The following is a 21,569-nucleotide window of genomic DNA, read 5'->3' as shown; positions in this document are numbered from 1 at the left end:
TTACTAAACTTATGATATGAATAATAGACAAGTTTAGGTCCATGTACCAAAATTATTATTTTATTTAGTAGTTAGTTCAATATACATGTCATATAATTTTAACTCGTTTTGATTAATTTTATTATAAATATATTTTTAGATAATTTTGATTATGAATGAATATAGTATATTTTACAAGAAAAAATATATTTAAATGATTAAAAAGATACAACTTTATTGATTGATTTAGAACACAAAATCTCAAAACCTAGGTTAGCACCAAGTTTGTACATCCTTTCTTAATCCTTAATCTTAACAAACTAAAACATGTTCAGTCATCCATATCATGCAATGCAACCCCGTTAGCAATAATGCGACACTCAGGCCAGCGTTGTAATGCACCGGTGATACAGTACACGAATGACACTGTTTTACGCTTTTAGTGACAGGCATTGAATTCCAACATGTGGTGGGTTGTTACAACCCTTTTAGTAAAAAATGCTACTTGAAGTTTTTTTTTTTTTTTTGGAAATGGAAGGGACTAAACATGTACAAAACGTGGAAGATGGTTGAAATAAAATGTGTTCAAATTCTTACATTATTTTGGATGGTGAAGAAACATGAATATCGATATTAATTATATTGGGTTAAATGCTCTTCGTTTCGTTGCAAATACATGCATAAGTTAGAAGAAACACCTTTAAACTCTCTTTTTTTCCTCTCTCTCTTATACTTGCCTTTTGACCTATTGTGTTATTAAATATAGTTTACATATTTGATTTAGAAAGTGTGCGTGTATGAAGCCTGTGAGAAGTTGTTTGAGATAAGTTCGTAAAAAATATTTTTGCTTTTACAAGAAAAAGTAATATATATATATATATAAATTATTTCTAAAACAATAACAAACTAAAATCTTCTGTAAAAATAAAGAATACAACTTAAATACAGTGCTGTAGACATTATCAATAGTTTTGAAAAGGTATAAACAATGAATCTTCTAAAAAAAAATGTCTGTTTGTAAGGGGTTTCATGAATAATGTACAAAATGGTTAATTTGTTTAGTCGTTACATTTTATCAATGGATTCACAGTCATGTGTGATGTGTTATGGTGTGGAGGAATTAGTCTACCCTTTATGTTTTGAATTTCAATTTGGTCAAGTTTGATATGGTGTTTAGTTATGGTTAGGAATTACTTGTGCATTGAAATATCCGAATGTGGATAATACTTAACAATTTCGTGGCTTTTTTGAACAAGGTTAATATCAAAATTTGGTTGACTACTATTCGGTCTATTTAAAAATCATGGAAGAATATTATCTTTGATAATCATGAAGTAAATGTGATTCCTTGTCAAAAAAAAAAAAATGAAGTAAATGTGATTCATATTATTTGAGAAGACCATCAACCTTCTCCCATGGGGTTGCTTAAATCTCATGTGATAGACTTTTCTTTTGATTTTCATGAGTTGTATACTCATTCAACTCCCAGGGCATTTAGGTTTTGTTGGTGCTTGAGTCTTTGGCTCTTTTCTGATGTTGTTTGTTTTGATTTTTGTTTAGTTGCTCGGACTTTTAATCTTTAGTATGTAGAATCATCTTATCATATTTTTATGGCGATTTTTATATTATTGGTCTGTTCTTCACACACCCTGTATAGCATTTTTATAATGCAATATTTTTAATTTAAAAAAAAAAAAACAAGAATAATGCCATAGACATTGTGCTAAATTTAGTAAAAAATAAATAAATATAACAACTATCCGCCAAAAAAGCTATTCAAGTGCGCTGATTGTGTTAAAATTCATTAATTCTAGGGGTATGCTTGGACTCCATGATTCAAAAAAAAAAAAAACTTGGAATAAATAATTTAAGGAAAATGCTAGATATCAAGAATGATTTTATAAGAAAAATTCAAGAATGACATGGCACAATAATCACCTTTAGATTTCAGTCTCATTTATTAATCTTTCATAAAAAAAAGATACATAACACCCACCACCCCATGATTTCCGGCCAGGTTGAGATTTTATTGGTTAACATTAATTTCAGGACTATTTCTTGATAAAATCTAAGGGTGATTATTTTGCCATGTCATTCTTGAAATTTTCTTAAAAAAATCTTTCTTGATATATAGCATTGCTCATAATTTAATTTGATCATACACATTTTAGTATTTTTGAGTAAAACTATTTTTTTTTTTTAGAAAATATTTTATTTTCACGTTAAAATTTGATTAATTCACAAAAAAAAAAGAGTAAATTAAATTTGATTCATATTAAGATTCTTGGAAACCTCTAATGGAATGAAGCTGGGGCTAGCAATCAACTGGAAAATGATTCTCAACCTCCAATTAGATTACCAATTTTAAAGCAAATTTTCTTACCGCAAAATTGAGTTAGGTTGACTGATTGACAATACTTAACCTATCTAATATGCAATGACTCAACAATCATTTTCCGTAAAAACTTGTATTAGTTAGTTCATTTTTGGTCACTTCCACAACGGTATTTCCTAATGCATCCATCCCATGCATTCTAACAAAAAAAAAAACACAGCCACTCAGTTCAATACGTGAAGCGTAAGCAACCCACTAACACCAATACTTAAACAGATGTAAGTTTTAAATTCAACGACGACGAGTGCTCTTTTAGCCTTTTATTTGCACCTTATCCTAAAAAAACAATATTCATGAGTTATCTCTCAAAACCTTTAAAAACGTAAAAAGTATCGTTTGGAGCAATCTCCTAAACGGTTTGCGCATTTGTGAGCTTAAAAGAGGAACTATCTATAACCATGTATCTATAATTTATTTATTTTTATGCAAAAACATGAAATATATTTACTATCAGTATTACTTACAAATGAATAAGAGACAAGCGGGCGACAAGTTACGATGCTAAATCTTTTTAGATGACAAAATCAATCATCGTAAATATAATTTTCATGAACCTATGAGACATAGCATTGCTATGCACAACCCTTTGGACTCTATGTAGAAGGTCAGCAGCTTCTGATGCTAGGAAGCCGAAAGTGTCAAAAGCAAATGATATAAAAACGTGTTAATTGTTAGAACACACTTTTTTATGTTTGACCACTTTGTTTGACGTTACTTTTAGGACTATTTATCCTACTGTAAAAAGCCCCGACCCCTAAACCTACAAGTGGTAAAATCTCAATCAAATCCACACATGTATCTATAATTGAACACAAAAGCCAAACTACGGTATGAGATTTCATGACATTGCCTCAGCCTCATATGACATCACATGCTATCGAATGAAAATATTTGGCCTTTGTCGTCCAAGTCCAAGAGTTTGGTCAATATCATTTAATTTTATTCCAATTTCTAAGGAGTATGGTCACCCACTTGACATTTGCGTCTTTATATTTTTGCATAATTTATAGAGCATTATTTTTACTGCCCTATATCTTTCCTCGCGTGTCCTATTTTTTAAAAAATTATCTTTGGAGCATTTCAGATTATATAATTCGGAATGATGTATTCTTTTGTTAAAGGATGAAAAAAATGAATAACGGGTTTTTCCGAATTTTATAATCCGGAAACTTAAAAAAATAGGACGCGTTACATGATGTTTCCGGATTACATAATCCGGAAACCCCCTAAACACCCTTTTTCAAGGTAAAACAGTTCGGATTATATAATCCGAACTATATCAGCACAAATTCTAAACATGGTTGTAACATGGATATTCATTTTAGGGACAATACTAATCTTCATAACTCTCATCCTTCTCTTTTAGATCATTGTTACCTGTGTTCTTAATCAAAAATCGGATTTTCGGACTACTTGATCGGATTGCTCCGAAACTTCCCCAGAAAATCAGAAAAAATTCAAGGACCATGACTCCCAAAGAAGGGACTTCTTACGGGACTCCGCCCCTCAAAATCCAAAATTTCATCGTTTAGACACATTTTTCAATTTTTTTAATTTTTCATATTCTCAGAAAAAATTTGCATTAGTTTTATTTGATTTTTAGAATTTTTTGATGCTATTTTTATATTTTTATGATTTTGTTTTTAGCATTTTTTACTTAGTTTTTTTGTTGTTTTTAAAAGCAAAACTCAAAACTGCTGAAATGTGAGAGAGTCTGATGGCTGATTATACATAAGAATTTTCCGGATTATAAAATTTGAAATAGTAAACATGAATCCGAATTTTAAAATCTGAAATGCACATGGGCATTTTTTAAAATTTTACAGGGTGCGGGAGAAGGCCATAGGGTGAGAAAAGTAATAGTCTAATTTATATGATTGTAAAAACTGTGAGAATTGTTGTTGACACATCTTGTTAGGCTGAGAAACACGAGTAAAATACCAAAATATCCATCGGTAGTTAACTGCAGAGGAAACACAAAACCAACTGCAGTTAACTACCGAGGTTTTTCTCGGCAGTAAACAGCCGAAGCGTCCTGAAGCCAAAGCAGAGGCAGTAGCTTCATTTCCTAAACCTATAATGTGTTTCAAACACAAAACACAACATATGTACCTGTTTTTTTTACGCATAATGGTTCAAATCACAACAAATATTGGTGCAAATGCAAAACTTAATTAAACCAATATTTTTACCATTAAATAAAGTAAAATATCCCAATGAAATGAAAATTAATGTCATCAAAATACGAATATACAAATCAATGTCATCAAAATACCAAAACTAAAAAACAAGTCCTAAAAAACGAACTACTGCTACTCCTGGTCCTGCTGATACTGCTGGTGCCTCCTCCTCGGTCTCGCCTCCTGGTCAAGATCGACGCGATCTGCTCCCTAACATGGGTCATGGCCTGAAACCACTGTTCAGGGCTCATGACCTCCTCCTGATCTATATGCGCATCAACGCAGGCAACAACGACACTAACCATGTCATAGGTGTCAGGCGAGCTTCTCGCCTCGTACCGCTTCCACTGCTCTACAATGATCTGCTATTCGTTTGCTGGCCTCGGAAGATCTCATGGAAGAGGTGGCAAAATTTGAGGGTGAGACACCTTAGTGTACCATAACACATAGCCATCGTTAAGCGTGTGAGTGCGGAAGTCGACGAATGTCTGCACAATCTGAGGCGGTGTCAGCTCTACAACATCCGTCGGATGTCTAGGGACCCTCTGGACGTATCTGTACTGCCTCAAAACCCTCTCGGGCAAGTAACGGTACACCCTACGAACACCGCAAATAATCCAGCCTGAATACTAGAATATCTCCTCAAATCCCTGGATCTCCTTGTGCTCTTCGTACGGCCTCCAACATACGTCATCAAACTGAATATGATCAAGCAATGAGCGATACGTCAACCCCTCTCCATGACCCTTATGTAGCTTCCACCTCGCCGCAACCGGGTAGTTTTCAATATAGTCGGTGTTGGGATCAAACACTGAAAAAGCCAGGAAAATGCGCCAAAAAACATGCATGCACAAACCAAACAAATCACATTTATTAAATTTTACGCACGAAAAATATAACAAAAAAAATTAAAAGTTAAGGTTCACATTTATAAGTTTCTTACAGTGAGCAGTGTCACACTTCCCCCAAGAGCTCTGTCTCCAGGCTTATAGGCATCAGCTAACTCGCCGTATAGGTATGCTAGTGTCATCTCTCCTAAGGAATAATTACGCATCCCTGCGTAACCCTCCTCCATGGTCGTCAGATAGACCAACTCGATGTGTTTGTTGCTTCTATCACCAAACAACAAGCATCCAACAAGATATAAGAGATAACACTTCACACAAAATGTCATAACCCTCTGCATCTCCTCCATCTCCTCTGGATCCTCTGTATCCGCCAATATGTTAGCCCTACCAAGGTACCTCGTATGTAATTCCCTCAGCTTCAGATAACTAATGTACCGACCATTCTTTGTACCGCAAATTTTCTCTGCCTCCTGCTGCGACACACCCAAGTGCCTCGTCGGTAGTGCCGCTCCCTCATGTTTCAACATCTTCTTCTCATGGCTCAACATCCGCCCTTCAATCTGAAGATGCATAAGAGATGCGACGTCATCCAAAGTCACGGTCATCTCCCCCAAGGGCATGTGAAAAGTGTTGGTCTCGGGATGCCACCTCTCGCATAGAGTCATCAGCAAAGCATGAGGCATAGTGGCGTAGCCTAGGTAAATCAAATCATGTAACCCGCTCGCCCTAAGCGGATCCCAAAACCAATCCTGATTCCCGTTTGGACATCCGAGACTCAAAATCTTAGCCCCATGATTAATTGGTTTTACAACATGCGCCTTACGAACCTGAAATACTAGAAAAATAAACATAGTTTAAACAATGTAAACATTTAACTAAACAAAATCAAACTTAACAAATGCAAAAATAAAAATCACAAATTTAAATTGCCGCACATATTTTTAATTTTAGACATAACACATGTAAAAATTAAAACTTAAAAAAACACATTACAAAAACAATTTAAATCATAATTAAACATAAAGAAAACAATACAAGTTGAAAAAAATATATAAAGAAAATAATTAAACAAAAACACATAAAAAAAAAACTTGCGTTATCTAAATTATACCAAAGCGGAAATGCCACATGGTTGGCATAAGAGTGCAGCAGAGATATATTTTCCGGTCCTCCAGGAAAGGGAGGCTCCACAGGTAACACTGCTGGGGCAGCCACTGCTACAATGTCATCATCATCTGGTTCATGTTGATGCTGCTCTGGTATATGATCCTGGTCATACCCACCATCAGTCACTTCGTGGTGTACCTGATCCTGATAATTCAGGTACTCCACCTTCTGGGTCTCGGGTTAACCACTTGCGACTCTTCAGGCTATGTAGCCTAAGAAGTCCCTGAATCATCCCCCCTCCGACCTCTACCCCTCTTTGGGATGTGCCCGCTTTGCCTCTCCTTCCGGTAGCTCTGAGTCATCGCACGCCTACCACCAATCATCTTAGATAGATCAATCGCCTGCTCAAACATATCTACACAAACAATTAAAAAATTTACATCATTTCCATAACCGAATCAAACACTTTGTGTGCATCATTTCAATATAATCATTCACATCTCAATATAACCTTCACATTTCAATATAAACATAAACATTCATTATAATCATCATTTCAACATAAACATAAACATTAACATTTCAATAAACATAAACATAACTAAACCTAAAACCATTCAATATAATCATCATTTCAATATAATTTCTGTGTATAATTTCCATCATAACATAAACATCATTCAATATAATTCTCATAACCTAAACTAACTAAATAATCAATAAAATTGCCATTGAGGCATTTGATCAAACACTTTGTGTGCAAAGTATAAAACATATTCAAATTGTGTTCATTTGCCACCATTCAGAACCACAATATCATTTAAACAGCATAAGCAACAACTACATTCGTTTATTAATTCATAAACTACACATGCAATCATCAAATTGTCAATTTTAAAATTAACCCTAACACGTGCAAACTACTCAAAAAAAAATTAAAAACTTAACCTAAACAAACTAACATTAACATTGCAATGATTAATGGTACTTACTTGTGATAATGTGGGGATGATTGGCTTGCAATTCGTGAAAATGGAATTTGGAGAGAATTTGGGATGTTTTTGAACAAAAGAAGGAAACTGCAAAACTGAGTTTCTGCTTCTGTGTATGTTTAGCAGGCTTCGGCTGTTAACAGCAGGCATATCTTTTATATATGTTTATCAACCAAACCAAATGTGTAGCAATCCCCAAAAACTTTATGGTAAATTATGGTACAAAGATTGCTATTGTTCCTTAAGTTGGGCATCTTCTGCGGACTCTTCAGAGGTGTATTAGGTCAGCTAGTCCATGCAAGAAAAAAAATAATCATTTCACTTTAAGCAGATTAACTTTAGGGATGCATGATGTCAAAACAATTTAGCAGAATTTTTTTATTAAATTTATGCAAATAAACAAATGTCCTGGGGAAAGAAGGTATCATAAGAGTATATTATTCAAATTATTGCAATATATATAAATAAAAAAAGGAAACTTAAAAGGAATCATTCAAACTTGCAATTTAATCTTAATACCAACACATGCCAAGAAGAGAAAAACATGAACTTTATTCAATGCCTATCTATCTAGTTGTCGGGTTGGTAACAATTTAGTATGCTAGTATAATGGTAGAGTTGGGTCTAGCCATGTCTAAGATTTTAATGCGTCTCATATTTTCGTTCCAAATGTGTGTGGTTTAACATTTTTTTTTTAGTTCACAAACAAATTGTATATTTTATATAATTTAATTTATATTTTTTTACAATAATAAAAGATATTCATTTAAGTTAATATAATATGTCGATATAACATAAATTTAAAGTCGTTTAAAATAAAATGATAAATTTGCAAACAAACTTACGATATCTATAAGTTACATATAAACTCACAATATTCATTTAAGTTAATATAAATACTTTACCACAATTGCATTAAAATTCACTTTTCAGCATAATAAAAATAAAATAATTAGGGCTCTGCCCTCTTTTTTGTACCAAAAAATATAAATAATAATTATGAAGAAATTTTGATGATGAGATGTGAAACTATATATCCTCCTGCAGTTATTTTTACAACGACATCCATCCCATAGTACCTCAATCTAGTATTGTTTCCTCAAAAACTAACAAAGAAGACTAAACATAATTTTGCAGGTGGTTTTAAGTATACTGTCTATAATAGCAACTCATAAATTGCTAGCATTATAGCAGTATGAAATAAAATAAATTGCTTGTAACAAAAAAAAAATGAAAATGAAAATAAAAATAAACGACCATTACACACACTCTATGGTTCTTCACATGGTGTCATCAAAGGTAGTACTAGTAGATAGTATAGTACAGTTCATTGAAAGAAATCAAACCCCGGAAAGCCAGTATGTGAAGTGCATTATTGTAATGTCTATTAATTGTTTGATTAAATGATAGGGGTCCCTTGCCTGAAAATACAGAAATCCATCTCTTTTTAACATGTGCGTGCTATGAGAAAATTGTGGTTTTGAAAATTAATCAGAATAATTTATAAAAAATAAATATAATAATAATTAACTGGATTACACGAGCACTGCCGTGAGATAACAACATTTTTATTACTTGAATAATATCATCAACACACTCTCTTAAAATAAAAAACACATGAATAATATGTCTTCGTGAGCTAGCTCAGTTGATAAGGACAATGCATAATATATGTAAGGTTTGAGGTTCAAACTCCGATCACCACAAAAAAACCACATGAATAATATCTCAACGCAATCTTAAAATTGAATTATTCACTCTCCTCAATATCTCTCTTCTTACTCTCAAGCTCGCTGATTATTTTTTAATTATGTAACTGAGAAATTAAAATTTTAAGAGAGAGATGTAGAATAGAATGAATAAGAATTGAATCCATGTACTTTTTTATGAACTAAAATGGAATTAGATAATCAAAACTTCCACGCACTTTTTTTTATTGGTTAAAATTCATATGAACGCACATAATTTGGTGGGACACATGAAATTTTATCAAATAGATAATAGTGTGTTGAGATGTGTGTATTTGTAACACTCATCTTATTGCATTATACTACATTCATCCACAATAACTATTATATAATTTTTGTATTGTTGGTGATTTTTTCATGTAAAAAAAAATATTTGTGTATTTTCATTATCATAAATGCAAATTAAAAAAATACATATATATTTTTTTTTAGAGGAGGCTCACACGTCAGAGAGGATAGATAGTGTAATAGTCATATTTATAAGAAATATTTGACTTTTTGATTCATTGCTTAAATGGTATATTTGATCTATATTCTAAACAATATATATTAATTACTTAAAGAATCTAAAAAGTCAAATATTTTTTATAAATAAGACCGGAGAAAGTATTGTCTATTCTTTAATAGTATAATAAAACCTAATTTGACTTTAGTACGTTTTAACTAATTATGATCTTTTTCTTTTGTAAGAATTGTTTGTGGGTGACGTTTAGAATGGACCTATGCATGAATGTGTCCATCATGGTCTTATGCATAACGACCTTTGATTTAAAGCTACTTTACACACTTTAATATTAGAATCGTAGCAGATTTTATTTTCTTGCAACAAGCATGTGGCTAAAATTTAGTGTTTTATTTTTTATACGGCGGCTTAAATTTAGTTTAAAAAAAAAAATTGAAAGAAAATTATAGATTGTCCCTATGAATTAGTTAAATTCACGGAAAAAATAAAATAGAGTATACTACTAAAGTGCATTAAATTTTTTTTTTTATTAATAAAGAGTACATTAAAAAAATTGTAATAGTCATTTTGGTCCATAATTGTTTAACGAGTGGTCACAATTGTCCTTCAATGTATCAAAATTTTCGAATAGGCTTTGATTGTATACTTAATTAGTCAAAATAGTTCCTGATATTAAAATGTTTCATTAATATTGGCATATCAATCCTTCAATATAATTACTTTTTTTTTAGAGAATAATTACTTATTTTTATATAAGTCTTTATAAATACTTATTTATTGTCATTTCAATCACTATGCAGAATGAGTTATTTAGAGTATTGAGAGATTATTTTAGCGTTAGAAACTATTTAATTTTGACAAATAAAATGCACAATTAGAGACTATTTTCAAATTTTAATACATTGATAAATTATTGTGAGTACTCAAACCATCCACAATGATGGGTGCTTAACCTATTTAGCACCACTTTAAATAGGTACCCCATTGTGGAGCAATATATATGGGTGCCTATGGAGAAGGGTAGCTATGGAAGCACCCTCTCTCTCTTCATTTTTTGTTGATTTAATTAATAAATCTTAATGAATTAAATAAATTTTGTTGAAATGTAATGATATAGAATTATTTGTGGGACCTATTTAATAATTTATTTTGAGGTGTTGGATTGGAGAAAATTGATACTTATTAAGTATTACTGTAAATTTAATAATGTAAACATGGGGACCCATTTAAACACCCAATTCGGAGTGTTCTGTTGTGGATGGTCTCATTACACATTAAGATATTAAAATGAGTATTAAAAAAAATTAACGTTGAAATGAAGCTTATATTTATATTAAAAAACGTAACCATATGTCTCTTTGAAAAAAATGTTCCTTTCCAAAAACAAAATCAACTACGGTTATAGTTATTCAAGTGTGTAAAGTAATACTAAATCAATGGTTGTTATTCATGGGTTCATAATGGACACATCCAAGCATAGGTCTATTTTAACGTAGAAGTATAAGCATTTTTTTTTTAAATTTGTGGAGATGGAAATAGAAATTCGAAGTAATTGGGCTAGTAGACCTTGATCTTAGTGAGTTACTAGTTACTAGCCTTGTGCGGGACACGCCCTTTTTTAGACTATTACTTTTTACTGAGAAACATGCATCCATGAAAATAGAGAGGAAAAGCTTACAAAATTATTGTATTGATAATAGTAAAAATGATACAAAAGTGAAAGAGGGATATAAAAGAGTCAACTAGTGACTTTTACGGTGACTAAATTAGTGCACTAACTAACTCTAAAATGAGTATAACTAACTACATTTTAACACTTTTTCCACCCTGTCGGTTTTTCGCACGCCCTACAAATGTACAAAAAAAAACCCTTAAAATTATATAATCCGGATAAATAATTTTTCAAAAATTTCCGGATTATATAATCCGGAAACCTCTTTTAAACTTTCATTTATTTTATATTATTTAGATGTTAAATTCATAAAATAAATGCAAATAAAACACAAATATACGAACAAAAAAGGTACAAATTACATAATCTTTGAAAAATGTGGTTCTTTTGGTGTAGACCACCGTCCAAAACATCCGGACACAGTCCGGATTACATACTCCAGATGCCTCCCATGATTTCCGGATTATGTAATCTAAATGTTTACGACATATTACAAAAAAAGATCCTTTAGTCCTTTACTGTGAAGCCCGATACTTCAAAACGGATGACGTATCGTATCCTCTGCATATCCTGCAACGATACCTGACTGATACTTCCCGATACGTATCAAGAGAGTATCCAAAGATTAAATTTTATTTTAAAAAAAAATAATTATCCGATACTTTTCGATATGTATCAGGAGAGTATCCGATAATTATCATGCACCGATACCTGCCCTGATATTTCACAATTAATGTTAACTAAAATAACTTAACTCTTGAGTACTGATGTGTTCTTTTTTGGATATACTACTTCTTTTTGGATCGATAAAGTATAGCACTAACGGATACAGTATAGCACTAATGGTTCTCTTTTTGAAATATATCGTGTGTGTAATTGACTAATCATCAATATTATTTATATTTATGTTGATGTGCTACAAGCCCATGACTCATTTATTTTGTTTGTTAATATATTTGCATATTAAAAAAATGGTTATAATTATATTGTACATATAATTATATAATTTTTGTATTAACGTATTCTAGCCGTATCGTATCTTGATTTTTGAAATTTTTTCGTATCGACATATCGGTGCAGTATCGTATCTCGTATTCGAGCTTCACAGGTCCTTTACAACATGAAATCAAGGTCGAAGAAGTGGAAGTGCCCCAGAAACCAAACAAGTTCGGTGTCGAGACGGCAAGAAAGGCAGATGTTGATCACATCATAATCCTCGTCTGCACCTGGAGATGGCAAATGAGAATCGCGGATCCTTTTTTTTAGTATATGAGTGAAAGATTTATAAGAAGCTAAATAAGTAAGAAGAATTTATTGTACTCTTATATAATACGCAACTTAGAATTACACGTCTTATACAATCAATTATTTTTATCTCAATAACATCAAACTTCTTCATCTTCTTAGTTCAACACGTAATCTTCATCTTCTTCTTTCAAGAATCAAATCTTACTTGTCATTAAAATCCCCACTTTCATATACATTACTTTCTCTCTCTAGAACAGATCCTCTCACCTCTCTCTACAAATTCAGTCACCTTCAACCTTTTTTCTTCTCTTCTCCAAAATCCAAATTGTGGTTTGCAAGATGTAGATGGTACGTCAGGTGGTGCTCATCGTTTTTACAGCCGCACCACCCCTTTCCTGTCGGCGCCGGTTTGCTACTCATTTTGCTTTCCAGATCTGCCGTCATGATCCGTTTTCCGGCGCCGCCATGCTTCGTTTTTCGGTGAAGGGTGTTGTTTTGGTTGGTTTTCAGGGTAATCTATGGTTGTCACGACGGGTTCTCTTTTTGTAGGTGTTTTGGCTAGCAGTCATCGTTGTTTGTTCCGAGCGCCGCCGTGAAGCTCTCCTTGAGCGTCTCTGCCTCTCCGTTCATTTTCCGTGCTAGATTTGGTGGTGGTATGCTGCTTTCAGATCGCGGCACTGTTCACTTTCGGTGGGCTGTTCAGATCGTGGCACTGTTCACGTTCGGTGGGTTGTTTTACCGATTGGCTGTGGTGGTTGCGGAAATTGGTGGTTGTTCCTGGATTAAATTTATTGGAAAGATAAAGTGTGTGCTAAAAAATAGAAATTTATTGGTAGATTAAAATGAGAGTGTAATAGGAAGAAAATATTCAAAAATACACATCGTTATTTTGGTGTTAATTTTTTAAAAAGACACTTAAAAGAAAACGGAGGGAGTAACAAACTAAAATCTTCTGTAAAAATAATGAATACAACTTAAATAAAGTGCTCTAGACATTATCAAAAATTTTGAAAAGGTGTAAACAATGAATCTTCTAAAAAAATTGTCTACTTGTAAGGAGTTTGTTGAACAAGATGATTAATTTGTTTACTCGTTACATTTTATAAACGGATTAACAATCATGCATGTGTGATGTGTTATGGTGTGCATTGAAATATCCGGATTTGGATCATACTTCAACAATTTCGTGACTTTCTCAACAAAAAAAAATCGTGACTTTTTTTAATAAAGTTAAGGCCAAATATCTCTCCAGATCCTTTAAATTTCATATTTGTTTTAGATAGATCCTTTAAGTTTATAAGGTTTCAGATAAATCCTTTAAGTTTGGAGTTTGTTTCGGATAAGTTTCTAAGGTTTCAGAAAAGTCTTTTAAGTTTCGAGTTTGTTTCAGATCCTTTCTATCAACCTCCGTTAAGCCAAAGTTGATTTGATAGAAAAGACCTATCTATCTGAAACAAACTTGAAACCTAAAGGACATATCTGAAACCTTAGAAACTTAAAGGATATATTCGAAACAAACTCGAAACTTAAATGCCATATCTAAAACCTTAGAAACTTAAATGACCTATCTGAAACAAAAGTGAAATTTAAAAGGTTCAAGGAGGTATTTGGCCTAAAGTTAATATCATAATTTGGCTGACTGCTAATCGGTCTATTTGAAAATCAAGGAACAAATACAATGAAGTGGATGTGATTCAGGTTATTGAGACCATCAACCTTCTCTCATGGGGTTGCATAAATCTCGTGTGAAAGACCTTTCTTCTGATTTTCATGAATACTCATTCAACTCCTAGGGCATTTAGGTTTTGGCTCTTTTTTGTGTTGTTTGTTTTGATTTTTGTTTAGTTGCTCGGACTTTTATTCTTTTGTACGTAGAATCATCTTATCATATTTTTTATGGTAATTTTTGTATTATTGGTCTGTTCTTCACACACCTTGTGTAGCATTTTTAAAATGCAATTTTTTTTTTAATTTTAAAACAGACATTGTACTAAATTTAGTCAAAAATAAATAAATACAACTATCCGCCAAAAAGCTCTTCAAATTGAGGTGCGCTGATTTATGTTAAAATTCATTAATTCTAGGGGTATGCTTGGACTGATTAAAAATAAAACTTGGAATAAAAAATTTAATTTGATCATATGCATTTTAGTATTTTTGAGTAAAACTAATTTTTTTTATTTTTAGATAATATTTTAATTTCAAGTTAAAATTTGATTAATTCACAAAACAAAAAAAAGAGTAAATTAAATTTGATTCATATTAATATTTTTGGAAACCTCTACTAGAATGAAGCTGGGCCAGCAAATTTGAGTTAGGTAACAGATTGACAATACTTAACCTATCTACCCACTTATTTCATCAACTCGTGTAGCCACATCACCATCAGCCTCCAACTCTTTCTTCTCCAGTAAAGCATTCTCGCACGAGGGTTCTTCATTGAGATAGCCCTCCTGTTGGTTTAGAAATTGATATTTAAGGAATTCAAATGTGCACAAAGAAACCAAATTGAAGGAATTCAAATTGAAATTTATTTAAAAAGCAATGCTTAAGGCCACAAACTTAGTTAAGATTTCCAGAAGAACTTGCCTTAACAATACGCATGGTGTCACAATCAAACACATAGGGAGTAGTAACACAATCGCCATTCTCATTATATATAGTATTATAGCTCTGAACTAGTCCCTTTCGGTTCCTGTACATCAAAAGAGGAGTCTGCTGGTAATTTCCACGAAGCTTCTTACCAAATTCTGTTTAATGTTTTGATCAATTAAGAAATGAAGGGTGAGGTTATTTTAATATGGCTGAAACTGTTAAAGAGAAAAGGAGAAGAAAAAAGACAACGCACAACAGCCACAGAAAAATAGAAGACATGCATAGGAAAAAATAGAATGAAATGGGCTGAATTTCCCAAGCCTGGCAACAATGGCAAGATAAACACATGTCCACTCAATCAATTAGAACTTGCATTTTCATAAAAACAGGAAAGCAAAAATAATTGTATCTTCGCATAGTTTTAAAGTCAAAATGTAAATCATAACAGTTGGACGAAGTACATGTTAACCCAAATTAATTTAACTGCAAAGAACATATCAATATACCATTACAGCATTGAGTAAAACTTACTTTCTCCTTTTCGCTCTGTGCCCCCTATTTTTTGTTTATTAACAACATCATTCTTGCTTGTCATATAAGGCTCTCGCTCCGTGGCCCCTAATTCTTGTTTCTTGGCAACTTCGTTCTTGTTTCTTGCACGACGAACATCACGAAACTTTCTCTTTGTGCTTCTTACTTTCTGCCTCTTAGCAACTTCACTTTTGCTTGTATTTAAACAATGCTCTTTAGCAAATTCTGTTTAATGTTTTGATCAAATAAAAATGAAAGATTGATGTAATTTTAACATGGTTGAAAGTTAAAAAAGGAAAGGCTTAAAAGACAAGGCACAGCACAACAGTAGCAACAAACAGAATAGAAGACCGGTATAGGATATAATAATAGGGAAAGAAATAATAGGCTAAATCAATATAAAAAGTATAACCAACTTATGTGCATATGGATGAAGTGCATATTAACCACTATAAAAAATGAGATGATTTGAGTTATCCATTTGCGCTCTGTGAGATTCAGCTGCTGCAAAAATATTACGAAATAACAAAATTACTAAAAGCGGCAAAAATATAATAAGTTAGTTTAAAATCACGCTCTCTTTAACACACATCAATACACTCTTTTGGATAGTGTGTGTTGGGACGTGTTCTTAACATTTTCGGAAATAAAATTTTGTTTTAAGAAGGGCAAATAATAGAGCAGAAGAATAAAGTATCGTGGAACAGACAAGACCAAACACAAGAGTGATAACTTTCGTTCGTGTTCCTCGTTGCCTATTCGGTGTGGAATGCAACCAATATATTATTATAACTAGAATAACAATCAATGTACAGTTATTACTTATTAAAAGTTCACTATAGCGTCCTAGCGAGCTTACCACTACGGTTAATTAAACTCTCGATCCTTTAACTTAATTTTCTTTTTTGGGTTAATAGGGTTTTATCTATAGGACACTTTTGGTTTTTCCGCTTGTAAATTTTTTTTTTTCCGTCCTTATAAAATAAAGATTCATCAAGATTGCCCCCTGAGCCCTGTGACTCAGCAGAATCTATGATGTGACATTTTTTTTATTTTTCAATTTTTTATTGGATGCCAAGTGTAAAAAATAATTTACATGTCATTTATAATTAAAAAAAATAAAAAAATCTATTTTTTTTTTAAAAACGAAAAATATTTTTTAAAAAGCTAAAATTATTTCAGAAGAAAAAAAAAATACAAATTTTTTTCAAAAATTAAAAAAATTGAAATTTTTATTTTTAAAATGAAGTTCCAGATTTTTTTTAAAATACTTCCTAATTTCAGATTCTTTTTAAAAATCTATTTTTTTTTTAAATCGAAAAAAAATTCAGATTTTTTAAATTAATTAAGTTCCAGATTTTTTTTAAATCAGAAAAAACATTCAGATTTTTTAAATTTAATTTTCAAAATAAAAATATATATTTTATATTTCAAAATCTTTATTCCAGAAATTTTATAAATTCTTTTTTGAAATTAAATAATTAGAAAAAAATTCAAATATTTTTTACAAATTCAAAAAAATTAGATAATACTTTTTTTTTTTCGAATTTTATAATTTTAATTTAATTCGGATTTTTTTTTAAATTTAGTATAATTTTTTTGGAAAACTTGGAAATATATTAAGTTCGAGAATGGAAATGGTATACCATATGGGTTTTCCTGTCATTGATGGGAAATATATTAAGTTAGCATTTAGAAAAGAATTCAAAAAATTTATTCCTGAATTTTTACGAATTTCTTTTTTATTTAAAAAATAAAAAAAATCATTTTTTTTTCTGAAATTAGGAAGTATTTTAAAAAAAAAAATTGTATTTTTTTTCTGATTTTTAAAATGATTTTAGCTTTTTAAAAAATATTTTTCATTTTTAAAAAAATAGATTTTTTTTTTAAATTATAAATGACATGTAAATTCTTTTTTACACTTGGCATCCAAAAAAAATTGAAAAATAAAAAAAAATGCCACATCATAGATTCTGCTGAGTCAGTGGGCAATTTTGAAGAATCTTTATTTTACAAGGACGGAATCTAAAAAAAAAAATTTACAGAGGGGAAAACCAAAAGTGTCCTATATTACAGTGTATAACCAACATCTAAATTGGTCTTTATATGTGGTTTTTAAATTGGTCTTATAACGTTTGAAAGTTTCAATTTGGTTCTTTATATGTGGTTTAAGTCTGTCAATTTGTCATATTTCGTTAATTTTAACTCCCTAAAAAAGGAGACTGTTGGATAAAGGAGGTCCATCAGATTTAACGGTGTATAACCAACATCTAATTTATTCTATTTTTCTTCATCTTCTTACCTCATCTTCATCACACAACATTCATCAATCTTCATCATCTTCATGAAGATGAAGATGAAGAAAAATAGAATAAATTAGGTGTTGGTGATACACGTTAAATCTGATTGACCTCCTTTATCCAACGATCTTTTTTTTTATGGAGTTAAAATTAATGAAACAGGATTAAATTGACCGACTTAAACACATGTACTGGACCAAATTAAAACTTTTAAAAGTTATAGAACGAATTTAAAAAAAAGAATTAAGTTAAAACCGTGAGTATAATTAAACCTTAAAATTGCAACAGACAACAACAACTTCAATCTCATCATCACCGAAGAAACCCAATTTCGGAAACTCAAATGGACCCATCTTTTTCTCAGTGGATCCGACCATTGGTTGCTGTCACTGTTGGTTCCTTAATCGCATTCAGAGCTCATAGGAAAAATTCCCTCAGCACTTCTGGTGCAATTGCTGGTTTCTTCGTTATGTCTCTTCATGTTTTTGTTGGATTTAGGTAGTAACTAATTAATCATTTCATTAATTACTATCATAATTAACAAACCTTTTTTGTTGTTTAATGGTTATTGATTCATTTTCAACAAGGTTTGCGGCTATGATATTTGCTTTCTTTTTCACTTCGTCTGCACTCACAAAGAAGGGACAAGATACGAAGCGGTTGATTGATCCTGAGTTTAAACAAGGTGGACAAAGAAACTGGTATGTATATGCCATTGTTTCTTTCACTTTTCAATGTATTTATTGCATTCATAAGTGTAGAATTTGATTAAACTTGTGCGGATGGATATGCTCTAGGTAGGGTTGACTTTGTCTCCAGAATGGATTCTAACTTGAAGTTAGTTGTTACTATAAGATAAGATGGATTCAACCCACTTACATAAATGTATCCAAGATTTGGACCCCCCCCCCCCCCCCCCCCCCCCCCCGGCTGGTGGACGACTGTATTGATCCTGAATTATCGGTCCAAACGTATCCTAGTCTAATCACTTTACATTTAACCTAAATTTATTATAATCAATTTTACATGATTATACATTGTGTAGTACTAAACACACTTATACATCTCCACTTTTGCGTAGGAACACTAAAAATTCTTATTTAGGGTACTCTCTACAGGGTGAATCAGTACAAGCCACATTGTGTAGTACTTGTGGATATATACATAAAAAAGCTAAAATTTGGATGTATTCTTTGACTTGGATATTTATATGATATTGCAACAGTTTTCTTTTGGTGTCCAGTTTGGCATCACTGAATTGATTGAGAGATGGTTTTTTTGTCACATTATGATGAGGTGGTTGACCTGAATTTGGTATCAATTTCCCTGCTGTTTTTTTCAGGATACAAGTTCTGGCCAATAGTGGCATTGCCTCTGTTCTGATTGTAGCTTTATGGGTACTAACAGAAGGGAAGGATCAGTGCATGAACTCTAAAGACTCGGCTCTGATTACCGCTCTCATTGGTGGTGTTATTGGCCATTATTGCTGCTGCAATGGAGACACATGGTCTTCAGAGCTTGGAGTTCTCAGCAATGATCGGCCTCGTCTAATCACAACCTTCAAGGTGAATAATCTCTTTGTCTAAGCAACAACATTATTGAATCTGGATCCTTCTATTCATATTTGGCGTTTACTAATTATGTCAACTTGAACACAACTTTATGTTCAGTTGTAGCAGATAGAGCGATTGATGTTCAGTAATTTGCTAGGAATGTTCTCATGAATATTAATCAAAACATCCCTGGAACATTCAACTAATGTGTTCGATTTAGATTTTAAATTCCGAGTAATCTTGGTCATTTTTACAAAATCACCCTTGTTCAATTTTGATAAATATTCAAGTCTTGAATATGTTTTTGGTCTTCGAAATATAATTCTTTTTTCGTAGTTGTTTACGAATTTGTGACTGTGGGGTGGGACATTGAAAGGGCTGGGTCATTATGAGTGAGCAGTGGTGTCTTTTTACATTGTCAAAAACATTCCCATTCCATTCCATGACGATGTAACAACCCCGATCCAAACCCTTAATAAAGGATCCACAAATTCTCTAATTTTGTTTACAAGCTTGAACTGCTCAGGGGAACTTTAGATTCCAAACCTCAATTTTGTTTATTAGCAGTTGACAAGTATTAGTTTTTTAAACAAAGTGGTTGATACTATGAGCATTCGCGTAAATCACATTCCTATTGGCTAGAGACTGGTGTTAACAAAACACCGCCTTAAAACGTCATGCTACAACAATGTGGATCTTGAAATAGAGAAGTTCAATTAAAAATTTATGCTAAACTTCAGAGAATATGAAAAATGGCAATAAATTATTCATTTTTATTTTCTTTTTGTTGATATTTTATCAGCCTGTGAGGAAGGGTACAAATGGCGGTGTAACAAAAACAGGACTTTTAGCAGCTGCAGCTGGTGGAAGTGTCATTGGAGTGTCGTATGTTCTTCTAGAACTTTTGACAATCAGGTGTGGGTCTGATAGAGTTCTCAAGCAACTATTGGTCATACCCCTCACTACCGTGGCAGGACTATGTGGAAGTATCATTGACTCTCTATTGGGCGCAACATTGCAATTTAGTGGATTCTGCTCTATTCGCCAGAAGGTAAATTTTGATACACCTTTCTCTCATATTGGCATTACATTTGAACAAAATCCAATGACATTAGATATTTGATTTCTGAAATTCATCACTCTATGTTGTAGGTTGTTGGAAATCCAGGAACAACCGTTAAAAGGATTTCAGGTCTCAGTATTCTTGACAACAATGCAGTGAACTTTGTGTCAATACTACTGACCACAATTTTAACTTCAATCGCTTGTTTGTACATATTTTAATTTCTTCGCAAGAGCAGTTGAAGAATTCAAAATTTGTAATCGGATGATAGAACAGGGCAAACTCCTATCAAGGAAGTCTTTGAAAGGAGGAAGCCAAATAAAAGGGCAGAATAGGGCCCTTGTGATTTAATTCTTGTATCCATATCTGGTTCTAGTTCTATCGTCCTGTGTAGATTTCGAAAGTAGATTACGCCAACATTAGAGTGACATTTTTGCGATGATAATAATAAAAAACTTGAAGAGGATGATGATGCACGGCATTGTTATCCTATATATCACAATAGTCAGTCATTGCCAAAAAGAATTGCGCAGCCCAAATTTATTTTGTTGTCTGCAAGTTATCAACTCTATCTGAATATAAAGTAGGAAAAGGCATTGAGTAAAAATCTTGCACTTCAAGGCTTTGTGAGTAGTGGAAGATTCGATTATCCCTATATGTTGTGCATTGGCTCAGTTTGTAGGTACCATCTGCATAATGGTTTTTTCCAATATATTTGATCTTCCGGATGTTACTTTCGGAGGTGTATTATTTTCCTATTGAATCAAGACAATTTTTGGTCAGGAAATAAACGTCTAATAAAACCACTCAGTTTGTAACATAGTACTCTCAAACAATTATATGAAAAGGTATGTCTATAAAAGCATTGAATTAGTTCCTTCAAACATAAATCTGA

The 21,569-nt window shown here is 32.1% G+C and overlaps 2 protein-coding genes across 2 annotated transcripts; one reads left to right on the top strand and one right to left on the bottom strand.

The window, feature by feature from the left end:
• Window positions 1-14,823: 14,823 nt before the first annotated feature.
• Window positions 14,824-16,470, bottom strand: LOC112421022 (uncharacterized). The gene is made up of 3 exons (XM_039833976.1): window positions 15,759-16,470; window positions 15,222-15,382; window positions 14,824-15,085 (listed from the first exon to the last, which is right to left on the bottom strand). The coding sequence occupies exons 1-3, from the start codon at window positions 15,820-15,822 to the stop codon at window positions 14,978-14,980; spliced, it is 333 nt and encodes a 110-aa protein (XP_039689910.1). The 5' UTR covers window positions 15,823-16,470; the 3' UTR covers window positions 14,824-14,977.
• A 1,859-nt stretch (window positions 16,471-18,329) lies between these two features.
• On the top strand, window positions 18,330-21,053 carry LOC11441589 (protein PGR). Its single transcript, XM_003609146.4, has 5 exons — window positions 18,330-18,556; window positions 18,646-18,759; window positions 19,401-19,623; window positions 20,414-20,662; window positions 20,764-21,053. Exons 1-5 carry the CDS (start codon window positions 18,402-18,404, stop codon window positions 20,893-20,895), a joined length of 873 nt encoding a protein of 290 aa, XP_003609194.1. The 5' UTR covers window positions 18,330-18,401; the 3' UTR covers window positions 20,896-21,053.
• The last annotated feature ends 516 nt before the right edge of the window (window positions 21,054-21,569 follow it).

The sequence above is a fragment of the Medicago truncatula genome, chromosome 4, assembly GCF_003473485.1.
Source record: "Medicago truncatula cultivar Jemalong A17 chromosome 4, MtrunA17r5.0-ANR, whole genome shotgun sequence".
Taxonomy (NCBI): domain Eukaryota; kingdom Viridiplantae; phylum Streptophyta; class Magnoliopsida; order Fabales; family Fabaceae; genus Medicago; species Medicago truncatula.
This window is presented reverse-complemented; position numbering and strand designations above follow the sequence as displayed.